General features: G+C 35.8%; 1 protein-coding gene across 1 annotated transcript in view; it reads right to left on the reverse strand.

Annotated features, from left to right (window-relative positions):
* Positions 1-2,213: 2,213 nt before the first annotated feature.
* Positions 2,214-26,241, reverse strand: part of MMP16 (matrix metallopeptidase 16) — a 287,268-nt gene continuing 263,240 nt past the window's right edge. The window contains exons 8-10 of the mRNA XM_001136497.8: positions 19,075-19,225; positions 9,614-9,729; positions 2,214-4,750 (exon numbers count right to left, since the gene is read on the reverse strand). Of these exons, the coding sequence (XP_001136497.3) occupies positions 4,416-4,750; positions 9,614-9,729; positions 19,075-19,225 (602 nt within the window). The 3' untranslated portion in view covers positions 2,214-4,415. The remainder of the gene's footprint in view (positions 4,751-9,613; positions 9,730-19,074; positions 19,226-26,241) is intronic.

Here is a 26,241-nt window from a genome sequence, read left to right on the forward strand (position 1 = left end):
TGAGTTTAGTTAATATGGACACACTATTTATTCCACTGTAAGATCCACAAAGTGTGGGCGTGTATGTGTACCATACTAGATATATTAGCATAACATGTAGAACTTGCAAATATGACTACCCCTACAATCCAGTTTATACACCATCATCTATGTATTGGAACTAGCAGTGAAGTTTGGACAATGTTCTTATCCACCACATTGTGTTTTTTAATGACCCACAGAGAGGGAATGAAAATAGGTACACAGTATATGAAATGGCCAAATTATGTGTTAACAAAAAAAGATTATAGGTAATTATTAAAGGTAACACTTGCTTATGTGTTAACAAAATAAGATTATAGGTAATTATTAAATGTAACACTTGCTTATTTCAGTAAACCAGTCTGTATCCTTTATTACTTAGTAATTATTTTTGGTAATCATTACTTAGTAATTTATCACATCGATTCAGAAAAGCCTTGCCCTCTGATTTATAACAGAAGTTGTCTTTGCTAGTATCACATAATGCTGTCTAATTTAGCTCTATAACCTTTGCAATCAGAAAGAGCATCTGTATTCACCTGCTCTGACTGCCATGTCAACAGACACTGTTCTGAAATGAGTCAATAAATTCACAACCTTATCTACAATTCTGATGCGGAATTACTGCTTTACAGGAAATTCAAACTGATCAGCTATTTTAATACTTCATTGCATTTGTTTAATAATACACAGAACAACAATATTTTACTAAAATTCTTAACTATATGGTCATTTTACGTGAAGAACATTACCTTGTTTACATTTGTGTTTATATTAGATAAAGTAATGAGAAATGAAGCAGAAGGAGAATTATTTTTGCAGGCATGAATTTGTTTTCATTTCAATTTGGGAAATCCTATGTCTGAGCTTTTCATGTTATTAGTGATGGGGTGATGAAAATATTTTATGCCTTGCATATCTCTAGTAATACTGAACTGACACCTTATGTTATTGACCCATGGAAATTTATTCCGCATTGGTTTTGAATCACTATTCTTATGTGCTAGATGAATTACTTTCCCTTTCACTGTTCCATTTGGATTGAGACTTTTTTCCCAAACCTCAAGTAGAAGAGGAGTCAGGAACCATACCCACAAAGTAGCTGGTGTACAATAAACAAATGGAATCCCAGTGTTTGTGATTACATTGCCCTTATTGTCTTCTTATCTCTTGTAATAGTACAGCCTGATAACTGAAATGTTCTGTTCAAAAGAGCAGCCTTATATGCCTTTGCTTATCACATAAATCTTGTCTCATATTAAAGTAAATATGACCCAACCCTTATTCATGACATTTGCCAGAATTCAAGCATAATGATAGACTCCTTCCTTCTTAATGCTATGATTATTTTCTAGCCCTTATATACTGATAGTCTTATGACGAATCAGGATATTGTGATGAATGAGTAAAGAGGCAACAGATTGCTTATTCAGTTTCTTTCTCATTTTAGAGGAAAAAAAAATCAATTTTCAATGCAGGGTGATGGAGTTCCTCAATGATTTGCACATGTCCCAAAATGACACAGTTCCTCATTTCTATCTTTAGCAAAATATAGTTTCCAGTTATTTTTTTCTTGACATCAAGGCCCTAAAAGGATTAAACCCTCCCACAAGCAAACACTGTATAAACGAGCTTATGTATATAGTCCTCCATGCTTAGCAGCAGTGACTAACTCTTTATAATATCAGCATCATCTAGAATGGAAGCACTGAAGTAAAGCTACAGGGCTGACTCTGGTTCTCATTTCTTGCTTTCTTGGCCCTTGCGTACATAATCTCCAATATCCTCTTAAAATATTGTCTGCATTGTATGATATTTTACTGTAAAGCCATTCTTCTTTTCTTACTGTTCTTTTTTCTTAGGCTCATACTATATACACTCAGGTTGTAAGAAATAACAATCTGCAAGGCTTTGCAGCATGCCACCCACAATTATAAAATATTTTCCCCAACCAAATCATAAACATGTAGTTTAACCAAAAGGCATTCTAATTTTCATGCTATGTTGAGTATAAATATAAATTCAAGGCAGCCAAACTATCCATTTCCAAATAAGAATGTATACCTACACTCATTAAAAATCATCTGGAAATGTGTATTAGCAAATGAGTAAGAAATTTTTACTAGTATAAAATTCCTGCTTTATATAAAAGCCACACTGGCCATTCAAGTATTTGAGGTTTTTTTTTTCCCTATAGTTTTTGTAATTTGTACTAAAATGATGAATTTAGACTTGAAATTATATTAAAATGAAATTAAAATTCACTTCTACCTATAGGGCATTTTCAGAGTGTGCATGTAAAGAGCAAAGTGTCCATCTGCAGATCTGCCATCACCACTCTCTCCACTCTAAGGAAACAGCTCATGCTTACTAGGTTTTAGAGAACAACTAATCCAATGGAGAAGCAACACCAGATTTCCTTCAGTTTGTGCCAGTTTGCAAGTTAAAGGTCAAAGGGCAAAGACATAGAACAGGACTCTTCAAGGAAAATTTTCACAGAAGACAATGTTTAAGTTGTTGTTAATGACAGTCAATAGATCAATAATCAAGTTCAAGGCAAGCTGTTCATTGTTTCAAAAGCTAATCCCCTCAAAGCTGGCTTTCACACAAAGCCAATGTCTGACTCATGGGGTGCATTCATTCTGACCATCTCTAATAAGTTCACAGCCCAGTGGCTGTAAAGCCTTTCACTGCAAGAAGCAGCTCCTAAAAATCAATAAAGAGGTCTGTCAGTTGCTGACTTTTCTCTAGGAAAAAAATATTGATACAAACCTGCTCTGCAGGTCACATGAAAATGACAATACTGCTGTTAGGACAAATTACACTCAACAATGAAATGCTTTGGTGGTCTCTTGGCTCTGTCAGTGATCAAATGGACGGCTAAATGCCAGAAGCCACACTAACCCTTTGAGAACTATGGTGGACATGCAATAGGTAATGCACTGGAGGATATTCATGCAACTTCAGAGTCACCGTTTTAATTCATTTTTAAAATGGCAATGCTAACTGCATATACCAAGGCAAATTGAATTTTCATGCAATGGATTTTAAAACAGAAATTCAGTATGCCTAAAAAAAAGAAAAGAAGACTTAGGCTATTATCAGTTTTTCAAATAAAATTTCAGACTTATGAGAATCTTAATAAAATACCTTTTTTATTTGCCAGAAAAATTTTGGCAAGTAACATCATTTCTGTTTGTTATAAATACATTTATGTAGTCTTGTAAATCATTTAAAAATTATATGACATTATAGGATATCTGTTTTAAAAACCTGAACTTCTTGAACTTGTGACTGTTTTTACCATTGCCCAGTTCTATAATTTATCAGATCGCAAGACCGACAATCCTAAGACTCTGAAAGCTGGTCTGATAGTTCTCAAAGGGTTACACGGGTATATTACTAGTGTCACAAATCCTTGTAAAATAACTGCCACTGTAATCCACTTCAGAGACATACTGCTTCTTGCTCTGCTTTGTAAGGAATATTCCTGACAGACCCATGGAAGGCCTGGGGCAATGGCCTAATACAACTTGGGAAGATTATCACAATGATGGAGGAGTAAGGTGGAAAGAAGGGGTTTAGAAATACTTCAAAAACAATTAAAAGGTCGTGTTTGAAAATAGCTATGAATATAAATGCGATGAAACATTGAGGACATAGCTGAGAACAGCTGTATAAAACGAAAAATGGATGTATTATTAAGGCTGTTACTATATTGCAGATATTTTGGCCCCTTGGTTGTTGGAAAATGGCTGTCCCAACAGTCTAACGTCCTGCATGTGTATTCCAAATCTCCCACCTGACAAAATGGTGCGTAGGAGACTATCCAAAGCAGTCAGAGAGCTATCTTCTTTGGAGACAAAGCTGTTTTGGGTCTTCACACTTTCCCAGAAGTTCAATTGTGGGTTTTTTGTTTAAACTCTTTTTTCCCTTTGTTTTAAAGCAAAAAAATAAAAAAAAGAAAAAAAGAAAAAGAAAAATCGTGGGTTTTCTGATTTGCTTTTTTTTTCTCCCCCCAGAAATGGGCTCAGACTTCAGAAGTAAAATAACATTAGAAACTTTTAAGAAGAATCTTTTCTTCTTTTTCTCCTCTTCTTTAGTTAATCCTGAAATTTTACTGGGCATTGAGCGTGCAGAGGAAAGGCCTAGAACTGAATGACAAAGAAAGACAAAGGACTGAAGAACAGCAGATACTGTGCATCATGGAAGCTTCCCCATGAGTGTATTTCCACTCATGTGCAGGACCAGCAACCCTCTGGGTTTGAAAGGTCAGCCCCGAATCAGGCTGCCACAAGCCTGCTCCTAGCTAGGAAACAGCATAACAGCTCTTGTCTTGAATCTCAAGTTACCACAAACTCCTGCAAAAGAAAGAAAGAAGAAAAAACCCTACATCACACCCACTCTTGCATAGAGCGTTTACAGTACAGTATGTGGCGGGGTGTTCCTTTCCTCTTGAACTGGAACACAGTGTAAACCAATACAAGGAGGCATAAGGCCAAGATGCAGGGAATGACAATAGCTATGGCTTTCACAGTGCTGGCTGTGTTGTCCAGTTTGATGACAATGTCTACATCATCTGGTGGGCTGTGTCCTTCTTTAACTCTGTCTGTTGGTCCATCACAGCCCATAAAATCCTTGAGGATGGATCTTGGATATCCAGGTTCTACCTTGAGTATCTGGTTGTTGAATTTCCAATACTCCTTTCCTTTGTAGAAATACGTAAAGCCTAGGGGGAAAAACATACACACACACAGGTACCACTTATTTGTGACAGTGTATATGTAGAGAAATGTTACTAAAATAGGCTATGTCTTAAGAGATGTATTTTAAGGCCCTTTAATTTTCATAGGAAGAAAACACTATTTTCAGCTCAGCTGTCTGTTAAGATCCTGTGGCTGCTGTGCTCCAGGAATGATGCCATCTAATGCCTATGGAAAGCTCAGTCCAGAGAGAGAAATATCATTTACAGAGGACTGTTCAAAGACCATGCTATGCAATCTACTCCTAGTCCAAGCTAGAAAAAAGAACCTTATCTTTTTGCTCGCTTACAGGATTGCTGTTACAAAATTACATATTAGTGTGATAGTATCAACCTATATTGAAAGATGCTGAAACAGCCTTATAAACTGAAACACTGTTTACCCTCAGGCTGTTACTGGGAACATTGCTCAATATATGATAAAGACGCTTCTCTATGAAACACCTCAAGGGAAATTTCTAATCATCTTAGTATCAGGAATCTGTGCTCCTTCTAAACAACAGGCTTCCTTTTGTAATTTGCATGATAAATCATAATAAAATGAAATCATAAAACTGGAGGGGCTTTCATTCGCCTGCAAGGAATCTTAACAAGTAAAGACATATTCATAGTATTTGGTACTCTAACCTCATTTCTGGCTCTAGGTCATAGACATTTTGTTCCTTCTCCTTTTGTCCTCTTTATTTTACTTTATTAAAAATATGTTTAATTTGTGTCACCTAGCTATATTTTATAGAACTACTAAAGCCATTATTCATTATTTTAAGAATAAAATACAACATAAATCTACAATTCTATTTTTAATACTTCCTAGTACCTTATATTTCATGGGGAGGAGGTGGGATGTGGGAGGCTCAAGTAACTCAGCAATACATGCAATTTATTTTCTAAAACATTATGAATGCATACAATAGACTTTTAAGCTCCTGATGATTAAACTACAAATATGGACATTTTTCTTAGGTCTATTCTCCAAATTTTATGTTTTTGTTGGGCACATATCCAGTTTTTTATTTCTGTCCACAGCTCATTCATGTCAAGTTTCTGTGTGACTATAATACTTTGACTTAATTTGTCCTTTGAGATAAAATTCAAAAAATCAAGAAATGTTTTAATGCTATAATTACTTAAAACTGTATTTTGGGAGTTACCTATTTTTGATACAAGGCAAAATTCATAGTTTATAATCGTTAATGAAGGTAAGATTTTTTCCTGTTTTATTGAGGACTTATTATGGAAGAAGCATTGGGTTAAAGTTTAGTAGATGACCTGTCTTTAAATCCTCACAAATACTCTATCAGGTAGAATTAATTATCCTTTCTTTTAAGCCCATGATATTGAGGATCAGAAACAAAATAACATGCTCATGTTCTGGTGAACACAAGATTTAAATCTTGATCTAGATCTAGAGACTGTACACTTAATAATTTTTTAAGACTGGGTCCTTTACACATCTCCTGTCTTTGTTTTTTAGATGGAGTTTCGCTCTTGCTGCCCAGGGTGGAGTGCAATGGCCCGATCTCGGCTCACAGCAACCTCCGCCTCCTGGGTTCAAGCGATTCTCCTGCTTCAGCCTCCTGAGTAGCTGAGATTACAGGCATATGCCACCATGCCTAGCTAATTTTGTATTTTTAGTAGAGACAGGGTTTCTCCATGTTGGTCAGGCTAGTCTCAAACTCCCGACCTCGGAGATCGCCTATCTTTTATCAAATACTCCTAGGTTAAACGTCCAAGGGTGTGATAGATAGGTATCATTTTTGAATGAAGAACTCTGACATCTCTCAAGAAATTTCAGATAGGGCAGATGATCACTTCAGGTCACTTCATTCTGGAAATCGTTCTGTTCAATGCCATAAACACCTACTGCTGCTTTTAGTTTTGAAGGACAGTTTTGCAATGAGAGCAACTTGCCAAGTGAAAACAGGTGCATGTAGATACAAGTTTTTCAGCCGAGAGTTGGTATTTGATCACGTTAATGAAATTCAATATAATTACTCAACAAGCTTGGATGAAGAAATGTTGAGGGCCTGCCAAATAACAGTACATTAGACGATCATAGATGAATAATGGCATTGATCTAGAATTAAACAGACCTTCAAAATAGGTGAATGTACTTCTTATATCTATAAACCGGAAACCAACAGTTGGAAGTGTCCTCATCTTTAATTTTTAGCTAAAGCTCATTACTATAGAGCTACTAAGCATTACACAAAAGTTAAGAAGTTTCTATTTACATACGACACAGTTCTGTAGGCCACATTTTATAGTAACACACTCCACATATAGGAGTAGAATTGCAGTTACTGAATACACTTGTTACAAATAAGAAGTCTAGGCTTGTTGTGGAGGCTCATGCCTGTAATCCCAGCACTTTGGGAGGCCGAGGCAAGAGGATTGCTTGAGCCCAGGAGTTCAACAGCAGGCTGGGCATCACACAGGAGTTATAGACCAGCCTGGGCACCATAGTGAGATGAGACCCTGTCTCAGAAAACAAATGTCTAGTTACTAGGAGATAGACAGTGTAAGCATTTGAAAGGAAGTAGCCTAAAATAGAAGTAATACTTGGTAATGGAAGTATGTCAAACCTTGATCCTGCAAAATTCATCTTGCTCAACAATCTAGGTTTTTTCATTTATGAAAGGTCAGTTGGTTGAATAAATATTTAGGTATTTGTATTTTTTTCCTTTTAAAAGCAGCTTTGACATGTATTTTTGTATACATGCTTATGAAGAATAACTTCTGGTGAATTCTTAACTAAATTTTCATTGTTTTGAGAAATTCTAGAAAATAAATTAATGAGGCTGTGTTTTGATGATCCTTTTATGTTTGACTGAACATCACTGGACTTGTCTATTGTTTCATCCTAAAAGTGTAATGAGACATAATTTTCCACAGCTGGTACTATTATATAGCTTAGTAAATGTTCCCTGAGAGCAGTGCCTCTGTGTTCTATTTTTTACTCTTACACGTTTATTAGTAAGAAGTTGCTATTTAACACATGTGGATAAATAAACTGATGTGATCATCTTTCACATTTTTTCATTTCTTTGTCCCTCTTAGCTGTATAGCTTCTTAAGTTTTGAGGCACATTATTAATCTGATTTTACTGCCTCCAATGTGACTTTATCATGACTTCCTTTACTCTCTTATTCCTTTCCCTTTTATCTCAGAGAGTTATGTTTTAATCTTAGTCTCACTGTCCTATGGATTTCTGCTTCTATCACATACAAGTAATATCTTAACTTGGTCTTTTAATTTTCTGAGCCAATTGAATACACAAAAATTATTTTTCTCAGCAAGTACTATGATCAGGACTTCAAGGTTCTTTTTGACTTTGCCTCTGCCTACAGTGTTCCACTTGTGGGACACTATCACACAGAATGTAGTAGCATATCATTATACATATAGCAATGCTCAAAAAACAGTACAGGTACTTTGATTTTTCTGATTGGTATTAATTTATCCTGGTTCTAAGTTCCTTCAAGTTTATAGTAGTATAGAGTTTTCTTTTTCTTTCTTTCTTTTTCTTATCTTTGTTTGTTTGTTTGTTTTTTAGACAGAGACTGGCTCTGTCACCCAGCCTGGAGTGCAGGGGCATGATCTCAGCTCACTGCAACCTCCTTCTTCTGGGTTCAAGCAATCCTCCTGCCTCAGGCTCCTGAATAGCTGGGACTACAGGTACATGCCACCACGCCTTGCTTATTTTTATATTTTTAGTAGAGATGGGGGTGTCATCATTGTGGCCAGGCTGGTCCCAAACTCAGGTAATCTACCCATCTCAGCCTCCCAGGTGTGAGCCCCCACGCCCTGCCAGTGTAGAGTTTTCTTAATCTTGCAATATGCTTAAGGTCAATCACAGTTTTCAGTGGTAGTATGATTTTTCATTTTCCCCTGACTCTTTCATTAACCTTGCTTTCTCTTCCCTGCCCCTAGATGCACTTGTTTGTCTTGCAAGAGATGCCTATTTTTGCTTATGTTGAGCATATGTCACAGACTTTTCATGTTATTGAGGACTACATAATATACTATTTTCTTATGCTTCCTATTGAAAATAATTTGATGAGGTAAATATTTTTCTCTGTATTTCAGAACGTCATTTTCTTTTCCTTTGTTCTGAAATATTGCATATAAATTCAATTTCAAATTATTATTATGATTTATTCCTATTTACTAATCCCTGGATGGGAAGAGATATGTTTATATTTCATATATGCCAACAGATAGGGGAGTATGGATTATCCACGGCTTGGCTAATTTTCCACTCAGGATCTAGCTGAATGTGAAATCCTGGGATAGCAAGTAAAGAGGACAGCTCTTGGATTTTTTTCCTGTTATTATACCATCATACATCCACTCTATTCTCACCATATTGAGCTGGAATCTTCCTTGCTTGCTGGACTCTTCCTCTAAGCTAAAGAATAGATACAAAATTATAATTCTCAACACGCCTTATTACCAGATATAATACCTCGAGTGGCACCTCTATCTTCCTTGTGACCGGTTCTGTCCCATGTATTTTTGTTATTATTATCTTTACAGGAATTTTAATAGAAATATAGGTAAAATTACCTCAAAGGTATACACAACTTCCATATTAAACTATTACTTGTCTTTTCTCTAATGACTTTTTTATAAACTAAGTTGAGGTTAAAAAATGTCTACAGCATAATATGATATGTAAATCTAGGAAAAAAGTTCATATAAATAGAAATACAGTATTACATAGCTCTAGTATAGCACTTTCCAATGGCTTAATTTAGCAGAGTGAAAAAGCCTAATGTGTTACTAAGATAGCAAACTTATGAAATGTAGAAAGCACATGTTGCATACCATTTTCTTTGTGTACAAATGCTCCCTGAGGAGATTCAGGGATCCCTTTCCAGACCGTGATTGGCTTGGGATAGCCAGGGTCCATTGTTTTCATTTCTTCACTATATCTCCAATATCTACAAAGGATAAAAACAACAACAACAAACACAATAACACACATATAGGGAAAGATTATGCATACAAACAATAATAGCTGACATTTATTAGACCTTTGCTGTGTGCTTGACTTTGTTACCTGTGCACCTGTTAATGATTTACAGAATTCCAACTGGCAAGCTCTGATTTAAATAACTGAAAATACAATGGGCATAAGGCATTTATTCTGTTTCTTCTCCTGCATATATTAAAAATGGGCATCTTATTGTCCATATCCTGCCTGTGTTAAAAATAAGTTCTTATTCAGTATGCTAAAGTGAATAAAAAGTGCTAGCTAAGTATATTTATAGTTCATAAGGACATCACCAACCTGCATATATATATCAGAAGTTTTCATGAGTTTTTAAAAAATCTTTCTTAGGAAGCAGAACATTTTTTTTGAAATAATCTTAAGCAGAATCTTGATTTATTTATTCATTTGATACATATTTAGTGAATATATATTATGTTCCCAGCGTTATTGTAGGGCTAGAGATACAACGTTGGACAACACAGATATGCTGTGGCTCTCATTGATCTCACATTATAGGATATGTGAGGATGGGCAATAAACCAATTTATCAATAAATACATACTATGATAGGAGGTGATAACAACTATGAAAAAAGCAAAGCAGATAAGAGTTATCTAGGAGTATCTGAAGTCATGTTAAATTGGTGGACTGAGAGGTCCTGTCTGATAAGTTGACATCTGAGCAGAGAAAAGTGAGGAGCAATACATGCAGTCTTTGGGAGAAGAACATTCCAGGCAGAGAAACTAGGAATTGAAAATTCCTGTGGCAGGCACATGCTGGAGTACCTGTGTCTACAAGGAGGCTGGGGTGACTGGAATTGAGTTAGTAATGTGGAGACATGGTGAGAGTAAGAACCAGAACCTAAGATTAGACAAGCATTTACACTACAGTGAGCCTTTGGCTTTACTCTAAGAGAGATGGGAAGCCATATATATTTTGAACAGAGAAGCTTAAACTTATGGCTAAGTGTTGAAAAGAATACACTGGCTGGTATGAGTAAAAGAGTTTGAAGGAGATAAGGCAGAAGTAGGAATGCCAGTCGGGATGTCACTGCAATAATCCTTGGACTAGGGAGTCAATAGCTATAGGACTGATGATAAATCAAGGCATTTGGGATATATTTTAAAGGAAGAGCCAAAGGACTTATTCATGGATTAGATGTGGGATGTGAAAGAGAAGGAAGCTGAGCATGACTCAAGAATTTTAAGCCCGATTATCTGGAAGAAGAATGTTGTCATTCAGTAAGGTAAGGAAGTAAGGGAAGGTAAGCTGAGAAGGATTGAGGAACCATGACTTTGGTGTTAACTACTTTAAATTCAGACTTCAAAGTGGACCTGTTGATGAGGAAACTGGGAATGTGAGTATAGACATTAGGGCTGGTCTTGATTGGAGTACTCAGTGTATAGACATTAATACAAGTAAAAGCAAAGCTCACCAAGAGTTAGAACTCTCAGACTCTCATCCCTTCACAGGCTAGTCCGTGGGCCACTTGCACAGAACCCCTAGACTTCCAAGGAACAAATTGTGAACATCCCTACTTTGGATCACTCATTATTGTCCATGTATTTTAGGAGTAAAATAAGTTTATATTTTGAGTGGTCACAAAGATTGACAAAATAGGGTAAAATCACTGGGAGTTCACAGTCATATCACCTATTTCGGGCAGCCCTATTGCTCTATGCATTATTTTATTTAATCACAACAAACCTATGAGATAGTCATCACTGTCCCCATTTGAGAGAGGAGAATTCTTGGAGGACAATGAATGATAGGTAGAAATATAACCATGTTTGTCTGATTTCAAAAGTGTCTGCTATTTCACCATAAAGGCAGTTTCCAAGTTTATTTTGATGCCACCAAATACGTTTCCCAATTTTATTTGACAATGCTTTTCCCCCCACTAAACATCTATGGTGATCTACTAAAGCTAGTGTTTTGCCAACACATATTTGGGAAATGATACATTTAAAAAAATTATCTTTGACTTAGCCATTTTATCCGAAATTAGAAAAAAATAAGTATTTTCTAGTTTGGATATGCCTCTGCCAGGCCTATGGAGGATTCTTTACCTAACAGAGCTCTGGGGTCCTGTGCAAAAGGCTTTCCTATAAATTTCTAGAAACCTCACTTGAGTAACATCTGGAATTCCTCCATCTTCCTCCATCTTCAATGTGCACATAGAAATGGGAAAAAGATTGTTTCAGGAAGTGTACTAAGAAGTAATGCCCAAAGAAGAGTTTACACCAAAAGGGAAACTGTCACAGGTATTTGTTGCAGGTTCTCATCACATCGAAGATGAGAACAGATCTGACGAACAGATCAGAAATAGCTTCATGGAGAAGCACGGAGCTGAAAGAATGATGCCTGGACTGCATCTTTCTGAAGAGGACAATGAAGTGGAATCATTAGTGTATCATGCCACCAATTCTAAAATAAATTTTCTTTCACATTTTGTTCATGGAAACATTTACTTTTAAATTTAAATATTTAAATTAAACATCATTTCTGAATATTCTTGTCCCACAGAACATTCTGTGATGAATGGTTAATGCAGCTGAGATTTGCTCATAATCTAAAGATCTCTTCTCTCAGGTAAATATCTCAGTGGGGTTTACAATATTTATTTAATATATATGTTAACTGCTTTCCACACTTGAGCAAACAAAGTGTCTTGCAGAGAAACAGTCAAATACCTATTTCATGGATCCTAAGAAACACTTTTTCACATTTTACATCTCTCAACATCAGAATGCCCTTACAATAGATGCAGCGTCAGTTTACTTGACAGGGTTTCCTCTCATAATAGAATAAATAATGACATATCTTAACAATACATGGCACTTTTAGATGACATAAACTATAACTTAAAGTGAGCTTTTAAATTCTAACTTAAAATTTGGACTAGGGCCAGGTGTGGTGACTCACACCTGTAATCCCAGCACTTTGGGAGGCCAAGATGGATAGATTGCTTGAGCCCACTAGTTTGAGAACAGCCTAGGCAACATGGTGAAACCCTGTCTTTACCAAAAACTCAAAAAACTAGCTGGGCATGGTGGTGCACACCTTTAGCTCCAGCTACTCAGGAGGCTGAGGTGGGAGGATCTGTTGAGCCCAGGAGGTTGAGGCTGCAGTGAGCTGTGATTGTGCCACTGCACTCCAGCAAGGGCAACAGAATGAGACCTTGTCACAAAATAATAATAATAGGCCAGGCATGGTGGCTCACACCTGTAATTCCACCACTTTGGGAGGCCGATGCGGGTGGATTACCTGAGGTGAGGAGTTCAAGACCAGCCTGGCCAACATAGCGAAACTCCGTCTCTACTAAAAAATACAAAAATTATCTGGTCGTGGTGGCAGTCGCCTGTAATCCCAGCTAGTCGGGAGGCTGAGGCAGGAGAATCGCTTGAACCCAGGAGGCGAAGGTTGCAGCGAGCCGAGATAGTGCCACTGCACTCCAGCTTGGGCAACAGAGAGAGACTTCATCTCAAATAATAATAATAAATAAAATTTGGAATAACTTAAAATCCTGAGGACAATGGGATCATATCCTGCATGTGATTTAAGTAACATTAATACATACCTAGCAACCAGATTAGTTTTCTGAGAAGTAGTTGCTTTTCATGTAGAAATAACTACACTTCATGTAGCATTTTGTAGCTATAAAGTAAATTTATATACATATATTGTTGTGCTTAAATCCCTCAAAAGTCTTTTATATCACATATTACAATGTTCTCTATAATAATGTCCTTACCATAGATTTAGTATGAATTGTCACTCAATTTAAGCAATGACAGAGCATTGGGTATCATATTATTCAAAGACAATTGACTTAGTCACATTTACTGCGTTCGAATGTGGTAGAATTGAAATTCAAATGTTACTGCTAGTATCTGCCTGTGGTTCTTATTCTCTCAATGCTGTCGTTCAAACAATTGGTGTTCATTGTTTGGGTATAGCTTTCCTTTCTTGCTTAGTCTGTTCATTCATAGATTCATTCACCCACTGATGCTTTTCTGTGCACCTATATTATATGCCAGACTCATAGGATTCAGAGAGATCTCATTTCAGGAAAATGTTAATGGAATGTAAATTTTATTACACTCTTTTGTAGGAACATAATTTGGGTATGAATTTGTCAACATAAATGCATTTTCCCCTCTCCTAGCAGATAATGCAAAACAATAATTTAGGATCATTTTACAATTTTAGAAAAACTCAACATAGGCTCAAACCCAAAGGTTGTCTGCTTTGTGTCAGCTTTGAAATATTCCCAGTAAACTAGAATGCAATTAGAATTATCTATATTTAGTGCTGTCTTATAAAAGGTGCTGAGGCTTACTCATAAATATTGCTTTGTATTTTAATTTCCAACATATTTGAGCATATGTCAACATGAACAAAAAAATCTCATCCCACTGAGTTCTTCTCCCTGAAAAATAAGCTTATAGATGCATTCAGAAGTAAATTAGCATATTCAGATCAGAACACTGTGTACATCAACCATTTGGGGGGTTTAAAATGTAGATATTTTCATGGAAAACATTGAAATTTTGTGTGGGAGGGTCAATAAGTGATGAAAGCTATTATAAATCAACCTCATAGCTCTTTCTTCTGATTCATCAGTTATCTCTACTGTACAATTTTGACTTTAATCAGATGATTTTTTGGAGATTAGCAGTCTTAATCAATGCCCCAAAGTCCCATTCCTCAGAATCAGTCTTAAAAATGCAACAGAATAGAAAATATCAATATATCAGTTTTGCTGTATTTTTGAACGACTCAAAAACATATACATTAAAAAATTACTTTGTAAACATACCACTTAAGCTGGAAGAAATAAACGTATTTTTCTATTTGACTGTTAGTGATGATAATAATTAAGAAAATAAAGTAGGTCTACATTTTGTTATTTTTATTTGAAAATACCTTAAAATTCTCAACAGCTAAGCTTCTTATGAAATATGGCAATAGAGTCTTAGATATGTTCGTGAGATGTTGAGAGATGACTTAGAAACATAGCATTTTAAGCTAAATGTTATGAAGATCAAAACATATCCAAGTACCAAATTGTAGTGTATTAACAAAAGGGCAAGTAGGAATCTGAGGGACTGAGTTCCATGCTGTATATGAAATAGTACAACACTAGATATTTTAATCTGAATTTACAGATTTATTTAAAGAACCGTCATTTCATCTACTCTCTTTAGCTATCTCTATACTTAGAAGATTTCACATGGACTCCTGCTTTCAATACCATTTATATGTCAATAACTCTGAGATCTGTGCCTCCAACTAAACTTTCCATTAAGATGCAAACTCAATTATCCAACCACCTACTTGACTTCTTCACTTGGTGTATAAATAGGCACCTCAGTCAAGCATGGACATTTCAATCTCTTAATCCCCTTCCCCCAATATTCCTTTCTGTGTCTGCCTTATCTCCAGATAAGGTGCTATCTGCTTAATTACTTGAGTGAAAAGCCTAGAAGTTGCCCTGATTTATTTTGTTCCTCCCCTAAAATCCAAGCCCTGAGGACAACTTGTTATCATACTCAAAATGTATCCTGCACCCACCCACTTTGCTCCATCTCCACTGCTACCATCATGTCTTCCTGCACTCCTTCAATGGTCTCCCAGTTACCCTCCACGCCTCCACTCTTGGAGCCCATTCTTCACATAGAAGCCAGCACAATCTGTGTAAATACACAGAAGATCATGTCACTTTCCTGTTGAAAACCCTCCAATGCCTCTTCCTTGTACTTAGAATAAAATTCAAACTGTTTGCCACGGGCTACAGGGCCCTGTGAAATCTGGTCCCTATCAACCAGTTTGACTTCTTCCACCACTTAACCATTATGCTCTAGCAACACTGTTTTTGAACAATCCAACTTCTTTCCTACATTATTGCCGTTGCATGACTATAGCATCCACCTGCAACACATTGTCCTGAATAGCTTTCTATGGCTGAAACTTCTTCCTACTCAAGTCCCCACTCAAGTGTCCCCTTAACAAGTGAGGCCTTCTCCCAAGTCAACCCTAAGTCCCAACCTGTCCTTACCACCAGGAGTCTCATTTCTCACTGTGAAAATTATCAGGGTCATTTATTTGTTTACTGTTTATTATTTGTCTCCCCCAACACAGTCTAAGTGCCATGAAACTAGGAGCTCTGTGGTCTTTCTACTACTCCATCTTCATTACCTAGCACATGTCACATACTTTGTGCTTCAAAATGCATTTTTGAATGAATGAAATGAGTGCTAGGGTAGGACAGGTGCAGAAATCTTAAGGAAGCAGGCACTAGAGCTACTGAGAATAAAATGTGCTGCCTCATGTTCATACTGTCACAGGCAGTTTGGTGGAGAGGGAAGGGTACTCTTGGGCTGTAATTGAAGGTATCTAGATTTTGGTAGGAAGTGAACAACATGTAGGGCTGACATATGGCAGCATCTAATTTAAAGATGTGCTGTGTTTGCCTAGTAGATTATTTTAAGTGATCTTGATTTTGAATGCTTTTCTAGAGTTTTTGCACTTTCCACCTTACTGCAGTACTCATCATTCGCTATTGCGCAACTTGGATATACTGCTTTACCTAGTATTACAGTCGTTATTCACCTGATCTCTTTAAGGACTTGAATTTTTTACAGCGGCTCTAGATACTCACTAAAATCCTTTTTGCTCTTAGCCTTAGAGAAATAGAAAACTGCTGACATAATTTTTTTTCTTTTTTATAAGCAGAAAAATGGCAGTGGGAGAAGAGGGGAGAAATAATAAAACATAAATTCTCATATAAAAGTGACAACTAAATTGTTGTGTTTTTGTTTCAGATAGAGAATTTAATGTCTTTTCCGTCTAAGTTTTAAATCTAGAATAAATATATCGATAACTGCTGTTCACTCTGGAAATATGTAATTATATGACTATGGAGTAATCTGTTTATAAAACATCTATAACTCATGACATCTTACATAAGATCACACACATGGAAATTAATTGAAACCCTGCTTTCAGTTTTTTTAAACCTATAAAACCATAGTCATTTAAATAGAGCTTAAAAGTAATAAAGGCATTTCTATATATTTTCTATATTTGGCATGTAGCTTTTCAAGCGGGGAGTAAATGATCTAAAAAACCCTCTTCCCGTTTTCTATAGTCTTTATTCTTCTATACTTTTGGCATCTAACCTCCACTGATTTCACAAATTTAAGGTAGTTCACGTTTAATCCTGAAACTTAAATGTTCCAATAAGTAATAAATTTTTAGAATGAAAACATTTTAAATGTAATCCCTACATTTGTGGGAAAAAGAGCTATCTGATAATGAAATGGGCATTTTTATTATTATCTATGAAACTCTAATTAAGCTGTTACATAAAAGTTAAGCTTCCATTTTCTGTCCCCTAGAAGCTAACTTCTCCAAAGTGTCTCCTCAGCCTTTCATTTTTGCCCTTTTTTGAGAAAAAGAAAAAAGTGCAACTCCGTATAGTACCGAGTTCTGCATGGGTACATTCAAGCAATTAAAATCAGCTGGTGAATTTAACAACCTTAAGAGTTATACCATTTTAAAGAATATGTTATAAGTCTGCAGATTTACTTTCATTAGTGGTCACTATGCAGTGGCAATAAAGTTCTTCCTCTTTCATAGTCTGTTACATGGACATCCTGTTGAGAGTCATTACACTTTTTGGGGCTTTAAGTAGCATCTTCTCCTTTGATCAAATTTTTGTTTGATAGATCTTTTAAATTTGTGATTTAGTACGAAACATTATAGCACAGCCTAGCTTATTATAACGAATTAAAATCTATGAGCATTTTGCTATGGAAAAATATAGGAATATTGCATATACAGTTAGTAAAAGGATAAATTTAAAAGTGTACATTCTTATTCATGGAAGCCAATTATAGCAACTTTTTGTTCTCACATAAAGCTTAATGTTTGAAACCATTTGGAATTAAAAATTGTAAATTTCCGAATAAACAAAGTTTGTAGCCTTACTTACTTTTCTCCTAAAGTTGGAGACATTGCATAGGGTTATTCTATGCTAAGATAATATGGCAAACTCAATACTGGCATGTTGGACATTAAAGCCTGTATTTTGTATGTGTGTATTTTCTTAAAAATTTACTCATAAATGGAAGTACAATGGCAGACTTAAGTCATCCTACAAACAATGAAGACTACTTATGAATTTCTCATTGTGAGCTAGCTAGTAATAATTTAATTAAAATTTGATTTTTTATATTTTTTAATATTTATTTAAATTAATACAAATATAGGCTTCAACTTACATATATTCCATTTGTAATATCTGTTAACAAATGGGCAGGGCTAGGGCTATATCTGCCTAAAAGCTACTGTAAAGGTTTTTTTATTTTATTTTTTTGTTTTTGAGACAGGGTCTCACTCTGTTGCCCAGACTGGAGTACAGTGACACAATCTCAGCTCACTGCAGCCTTTGCCTCCCCGGTTCAAGTGATTCTCATGCCTCAGCCTCCCAAGTAGCTGGAATTACAAGCATGTGCCAAAACGCCTGGCTAATTTTTATATTTTTAGTAGAGACGGGGTTTCGCCATGTTGGCCAGGCTGGTCTCGAACTCCTGAGCTCAAGTGATCCACCCACCTTGGCCTCGCAAAATGCTGGGATTACAGGCATGAGCCAACACGCCCAGCCTTACTGTAAGTTTTAAAGTAACAATTCTCTTTCATTTTGTGAACACTGTTAGCAATATCACAAAAGGAAAAAAATAAGAGAGTAAAATAGTTGGGAAAAAATATTATACTTCAAGCTAAAAGTATTTAGCCCAGTGATAGTTTGACTATGGTAGCTTCTTAAGAAATAGAATCTGTGACTAAACTGAAATTATTTGGAAGTCTTCACAATTTATTGTATACAAAGTATAAAAATTTAACTTTGAGTGTGAAAACACAAAAATCCTGTGCTTAAAAGTATTTTTTTTTCTAAACAAAGTAAGTAAAATTCCCCAAAAAATGCATTGCAAGGATACATATATACACTGCTTACATAGTATTATGGGCATGTTACAATTATGGGGAAATGAAAAAAAACATATGCTAGGTATACACATTCATAAGAAAGTCACATTAGCTGAATATATTAGAGAAAGATTTATCTTAAATATTATTTGAAATGTAAAACAATTTTTAATTGCATTAACTCCTGTGTTAAATCCACCAGGATTCTTCAACAGCTGATGCCTCTGATAGACTAGAAATGCTGATTTTCTAAACATTGGTTAATTAACTGTTTTTCTCATAAGAAGTGTATACTGACCTGTCTCCCTTGAAGAAATAGGTTTTCCCAACATCCTCCCACCAAATGGCTGAATCAATACCATGAGGGGGAATTCCACTTCCAAGGGTTATCAAGTCATGAGGGTAACCAGGTTGAAGAGTTGTATCCTTGAACACCCAATATTTGTTACCTGTATGGAATAAGTGTAAATGTAGAATATATTAATTTAGTGTCATAATTAGAATATATCTATTAACACATTTAAAATTATTATATTAAATATATATTATACATTTAAAATTATACTAAATATATATTATATTAAATCCTTGAAATAAGTTATTAGTTGTCCCATCTGGAATATTAATGTTATCTTTGAAATATCATTCAGAAGTGGATATAATGAATACTTTATTAATATAATAATATAACCAAAATTTGTGAGTGAATTTAAAAAATAAAATAGATCTATAACTTTGCCATAAAGAAACAATTCTGAGTCAAGGATGAAGGATTCTTCCCCTAAGAATTAGAGGTCCTACGTCTTTTTCAAGGCTAAATCATTCCTGTATTTTGAGCAACGGGTATGCCCTCAGATTGGCTTAGTGATTATAACTTCTACTTGACTGAAACACCTCCTCTGGGCTGGTCCTTTCCTCTGATTATGTAAATGTTCACAAGTCTCCCTAGTCTTATACATGCATCCTCCCTTGACCTCATGCCCTCTTATAACTGTTAACTCTATTCCTGTCTTTAAGAGTGGTAACTGAGGGGAGGAAAATTTTAACCTTAACCATGTTTGGAATTGCTGGAGCATGGCATGATGATACTAAAAAGCAGACAAAAGAAGACAGGCTTTAGTCAGTTTTATTGCTGTTTGACAATTCTCTACAGACAGCACATATCCTCATGCCCTCCCTGTGCCCCTGGCTGACTGTGCCCACCACTTCCCTTTCTGGTATGCCTATCAAGTTTCAGTCCACTGAAGTTTTTGTTCTGGAGTCACCAATGCCCTCCAACTAAAAAATTTTCCACCCCTATCTATTGACACTATTGACCACCTTAAGTAATTTCCTCCCTGAGCTGTGAGAAAACCATTTTCTTTTGTTTTGTTTGTTCTCTAGCTGCTCCTTTCTGGGCTTATTGTATTTTACTCAGCCCTTGAATGTTACTGTTTCCTAGGACTCTGTTCTCTGCTCTCCTCTTCTTATCCTAAATAAGGAAGGGCCACAAACTCAAATAACTACAGGGGCCAGGTTAGGGATGATAGTAGTAGTGCAGTATCTCCACTAATATTAAGATATTTCCATAAAAGTCAGTAAACACCCATTACCCTAAAGTTGTATTTCCCTCCTTCCCCAAGTCCTCTTCTCCTGGGGCTTCTGAAACATTCTACAATCCAGCATTGTCTTGGATCTCTAGCACCTCCTGGGGTTAATATCTGGAAAAGTAAAGTGTCCCAACATCCTTTCTACAATATTTCAAAACCACCCATAGATAAGGACTATGATAAACCGTAGCTTTCATGTAATACCTAAGGGTCTTCAAAAAATTTTAAAAACGTGCTCTCTTAACACAAAATAAGCAAACAAAACCCACACATCTTTAGGCTAAATTTAGTTAGGAGTTTCTAGTTTGTAACCATGGGTAATCTCATTTACTCTAAGAGCTTCTACTACCATTTGATACCATTTAAGTTAAAACAACATTTATTGAGTATCTTCAAGCATCCCAAGTATCATGCCAGGTACTAAGGATACCACAGAGGATAAGAAACCTGATCGCTAACCTGATCATCCTACATGACAGCAGAAGCAGCAGATGAAAACCAAATATACACATATATAACTTCAGTAATTGAAAAACTACTGAAGGCTAGAAAACAAAAAACAGAGGTTGAGGAAAAAAATAAAGGGAACTTACTTTAAGTAAAAAGGTCAGGGAAGACCTCTCTGAAGTAATACACCAAAATCTAAAGAAAGAGAAGGTAATAAATATGCAAAGAATATTGGGAAGTGCATTCAGAGCAGAGGACAGTTTGGGATGATCAACAAATTGAAAGAAGATCAGTAATTTGTAATAAGCAAGTACAAAATCTTTGCAAATCAACATAACGAGTTGGAATCTTACTTAGAGTGTACTGGAGGCCATCAAGGAGATTAAATTTGTGTTGGGTTGTGATTGGTTTTATATTTTAAAATGATTTTTGGAGACAAAGGGATTATAAAGGGAAGAATGAAAATAAGATGACCCATCAAGAGTCTTTGGCAAGAATTAATTGAATCATTCACTCAATAATTACTTAGTACATGTACCAGGCACTGTTGTAGGCACTACTGATAGAGAAGTGAACCAGAAGGTCAACATCTCTATCTCATGAAGCTTAGATATCAGTGAGTGAGTATGAATCAAACAGATGAATAAATTAAAACTTCAGAAAGCAAAGTGCCATACAAATAGGGAAAGAAAAAAGGATATTAAGGTGACAGTGATGGGATTTGGGGCTACTTTGTATTAGATGCAGGAAAGATCTCTTTATTCAACTGTGACATATAATTCAAAGGAGCCAGACCACTGAAGATTGTTTGAGGTAAAAGAAACATAAAGAATAAATGCCATAATGGGAAGAAGCTTATTGTGCAGCTAGAATAGAGTGTGATAGGAGTGTATAATGATAGAGGTGAGGATCATGTAACCCCTATAGGAGTTGAACTTTATTCTAAATGAAATAGGAAGTCATTGAACAGTTAAATCAAAAAGTTCTTTGACAGTGGTTTGGACCAACACAGCAGAAATAGAGATGGAAAGGATAAAATAAAGTCAGGACATATTTTGGAGATGGAATTGATAGGCACTGCCGAGGGAAATAAAATAAAGATAATATTAAGAATGATCTTCAAGTTCTGGCTTGTGTAGATAAGTGAATAACAGTGTTATTTAGTAAGACAAGACTAAAGGTGAATGGGCTGTTGGAAGTTTAAATCAAGAGTCTGAGATGTCAATGAGATATCTACATAAAGAAGTCATGTAGGCAACCAGGTATGTCAGTTTGAAAATAAGTTTGTAAGACACAAGCATATATGTGGCATTTATAAATTTAGGATGTGTTGAGATTATCCTGGGACAAGTATATACAGAAGATAAAGAGTAACCAGAACTGGACTTCTAGAAATCCATGATCATTAGAAAAGATCACATAAAGGAAGAGGGAAGAGGAGGCACATCAGGAGAAAGAAGAGGCAGTGTTAAAGACAAAAGTAAAAGAAAACATCAGAAGGCAAAAAGAAAAAAGTGTAGTCATAAATGACTATCTCTGATCCAAATATCTCTTGAAAGCCAACTAGTATCTATAGTTATCTGATGGGATTTTCTACAAAGTCCAAATTTGAACTCATCTGAATACCTTTCTTATTTTCCCTCTTTGGGTAGATGGAATACTAGTTATTCATGGCTGACATCAGAAATGTCCTTGTTCCTTATTTTCCATATTTAATGGATCATTACATTCAGCTGATTTCAATTCCTAACTCTCACTTATAACTGTCCTTTGAAGGCTGTTCTTTTTACCAATGGTCCTTTATATCATCCCTTCCATCGTCCCTTCTAAAGGTAATACTATCACTGTAAGACTAGAGCCAGTCAAAATGCTGTGCTGCAGAGTAAGCTATGGAGATATGGCTTCATCTGATAAGCAGAGATAAGCAGAACCACCCATGTCTCTCTCTTGGGAAGATGATCCAGAGAACACCAAGAGATTTTCCCTCTAAGCAGGGGAAATTGACTATTTTTATATACTACGAAGCCTGAGAAGCCAAGATGGCCAGAGGAAGCAGATATTATGAGGAGGCAGAAATTGAATAAAAGAGATGGACTGAAAGAGAAAAGAGAATGAGAAGAGATTAAAAAAAAAAGTGATACAAGGAGCAAAGCTATGAATGGGAGAGGGGCCAGCAGGCAAGTGTAGCAAGTTCCTGGCTGTCTGAGTTTCTGTTACACACCCACTCCTTACCATAAGTTCCCCATAAGCTCAATTAACCTTACTGGGTTTATTTTTCTTTTAACTGAATGAGACTGTTCAACGTAAAATTGTGAACAATCAAATATCATGTAAGTTGTTAGGTACATCTGAGCCCAAGCCTGTTGGCCAGAATCCTAGCTTTAGCCAATGGTACCATGCTGTCTTCCAGCCATAAGACTTAAGAGAAACCTGTGTATTTCCTAGCTTATGTTATTTCAACAGTTTCCTTTCTCGTTTTCCTGTCTCCAGCCAGTCTCCTTTTTATCTATCCTCCACAAAGTCAAGAAAGGGATTTCTTGAAAATGCATACTTGATTTTTGCCTCTCTTTTGTTTAAAAATTTCAGTGGTTTCTTATTGCATTCAGGATAAAACCCAAATTCATTATATGTCATTTCAAGGTTCCTTTCAGTACGGGTGTCTTATCTCATCTACATTCCACTTATCTCCATTTATGGAAAACTAGGATGACACTTTCAAAACTTAGCTTAGCACGATTTCTCTGAAAAGCATTTCCTATCTGAGTATGATGGGCACCTTACATTGCCAAATTACCGGCATTTACCTTCATCTTATTACTTAGTACATTGTACCTTGATGAATCACAAGCCTGCCACCCACTCTAGGGTGTGAATAACTTGAGGAAAAACACTACATCGAACACATTATTTTCGTGTAGCACCTCATGTATAGTGTTTGGAAAGTAGGTGCTTAACAAATAAATAGTTACTGATGCAAAGAACCATGTTTAATATTACATGGCTACTCAAATATAGGATCAAAAATCTAACAAAAGGCACAATAAAGGCTACACAAATAACATTGAGGGCATTAGTTTGGAATCTTGTTAGTACAGCAAGAAAGAAAAATTTTACAACCACTAGCAAGAGTGGGAAAATATAAGGCATGCCTTGGTATTGGGCTGAAAAATCATTTATTTAAGTGATTATATTTAACCAAGTGTTGGGAAATATGGTCATAAAAATGCAAACTTACCCCAAGCCCTTGTATAATCTGAATATTATACACACACACACACACACACACACACACCCCTCATCCTAAAGGCCCAGATCACTTCCTTGCTAGAGTCAGTGAGTTGGAAAATCCAGAAAGCTGTTTCACAGCATGCTCTATATTTTAGTCAAATCCCTGTGGCATTAAAATAGAAAGTCTTAAAACAATAGAAGAAAGAGAAAGAAAGGCCTTTTCTGTTGGCCTATACCTCAGTGACTTATTGCACCCTTTCCTTTCATCTCCTTTTTAATTAGGAAGGAGTATGCAGTTTCAATGCCTCTCATGCTAGCTATTTAGGGTACATCTTGTGTCAGCTCAACTCAGTTGGTTGTCCCTTTCAAGCAGAAGCATTCTAGTATGCTTTCGATCACTTCCTTTTGTAGCTCCTAAACTTGCTTATCATTTGCATGATAATTTCTTCCAGGCTTTTTTTAGTGATGACACTAGGCTCATCAATAACCAGGATGCCCTGGTGCATGGAGCAGGAGAAATGATTCACAGAAGCTTAGTTTATATGTAGTCCTGGTGTCTCAGTAGAGGATAATGTGTGAAAAAAGAAAAGGAATTACAGTTCTTATAGGAAATTGTTATTATTCTACTTAAAAAACTGTTATTGTTGCTGTTTATAAAAACTATGCATTGAAAATACTTTCCTGTACTGTTGGTCTAGTATTTTCCATACACAAAAGGGAGAAATAATCAGTCTTTCACTTTTTAATGATCAAGTCCTTTGTATAAAACAGCTCAATCAGCTTTTTTTTTTTTTTTTTCCTTAACCTGCTAGGAAAAATGTACTTATATTCCCTTTATGAAAACAAAGCAAAATAGAGAGCTTATCAGTAAACATTTGCTATAAAGTTGCATGACAGAATTCCAGCAGTTATTCTCACAAAATTAAGAAATACCACCTTGCCTGCTGAGTATCTGTGGCATAGAATTCATGGAAATAACTCAATAATAATTATGAGTGATAACATTTAATTTTCTGAGTGTTTATTGAGAAAATACAATTATACAATTCCTTTTGTATCTTGATGAGTTAAGATTTTCATATGAAAAAACTGAAATGGTTGAACTAGTTACTGTAAACTAGTTCAACCATTGTGGAAGACAGTGTGGTGATTCCTCAAGGATCTAGAACTAGAAATACCATTTGACCCAGCCATCCCATTGCTGGGCATATACTCAAAGGATTATAAATCATGCTGCTATAAAGACATATGCACATGTATGTTTATTGTGGCACTATTCACAATAGCAAAGACTTGGAACCAACCCAAATGTCCAACAATGATAGACTGGATTAAGAAAATGTGGCACATATACACCATGGAATACTATGCAGCCATAAAAAAGGATGAGTTCATGTCCTTTGTAGGGACGTGGATGAAGCTGGAAACCATCATTCTCAGCAAACTATCGCAAGGACAAAAAACCAAACACTGCTTGTTCTCACTCATAGGTGGGAATTGAACAATGAGAACACTTGGACACAGGAAGGGGAACATCACACACCGGGGCCTGTTGTGGGGTGGGGGGAGTGGGGAGGGATAGCATTAGGAGATATACCTAATGTAAATGACGAGTTAATGGGTGCAGCACACCAACATGGCACAAGTATACATATGTAACAAACCTGCATGTTGTGCACATGTACCCTACAACTTAAAGTATAATAAAAAAAATTAAAAAAGAAGAAAAAACGTAAATGACTTTGTTTCTACTTTTCAGTTTTTCAGTTAAGTATGTAAGATTCATATTTGACTTTTTTTACTGTACATATGACAGGTGGTTTTTTAACTACCCTACCATCAGACAGTCTGGGTCTCAAGGAAAATATTGCCTTTTTGGCAGAATGTAAGTATTCCCTGGATTTCATATGAGGTTGACATATTCTGGAGCAAGTGGAAAAAACTAGTTCTTACCGACATTGTACTTGGCAGAATGCAGAGGAAAATATCAACAAGTTAGAACTAAAGACCAAAAGGTTTTATAAATAGAATAGCTTTAAAAATGTTTAGAGTTGGAGAGGACTTTATAGATCATCTATTGCAGTGATTTTTCAATGATATTCATCTATCCATCCATCTATTCAATGGATGGATGACATTCAATCATCCATCTATTCCACCTATTCATCCATCTATTCTCCTATTCAATGTCTGTTTATTAT

Source organism: Pan troglodytes, chromosome 7 (genome assembly GCF_028858775.2).
Source record: "Pan troglodytes isolate AG18354 chromosome 7, NHGRI_mPanTro3-v2.0_pri, whole genome shotgun sequence".
Taxonomy (NCBI): domain Eukaryota; kingdom Metazoa; phylum Chordata; class Mammalia; order Primates; family Hominidae; genus Pan; species Pan troglodytes.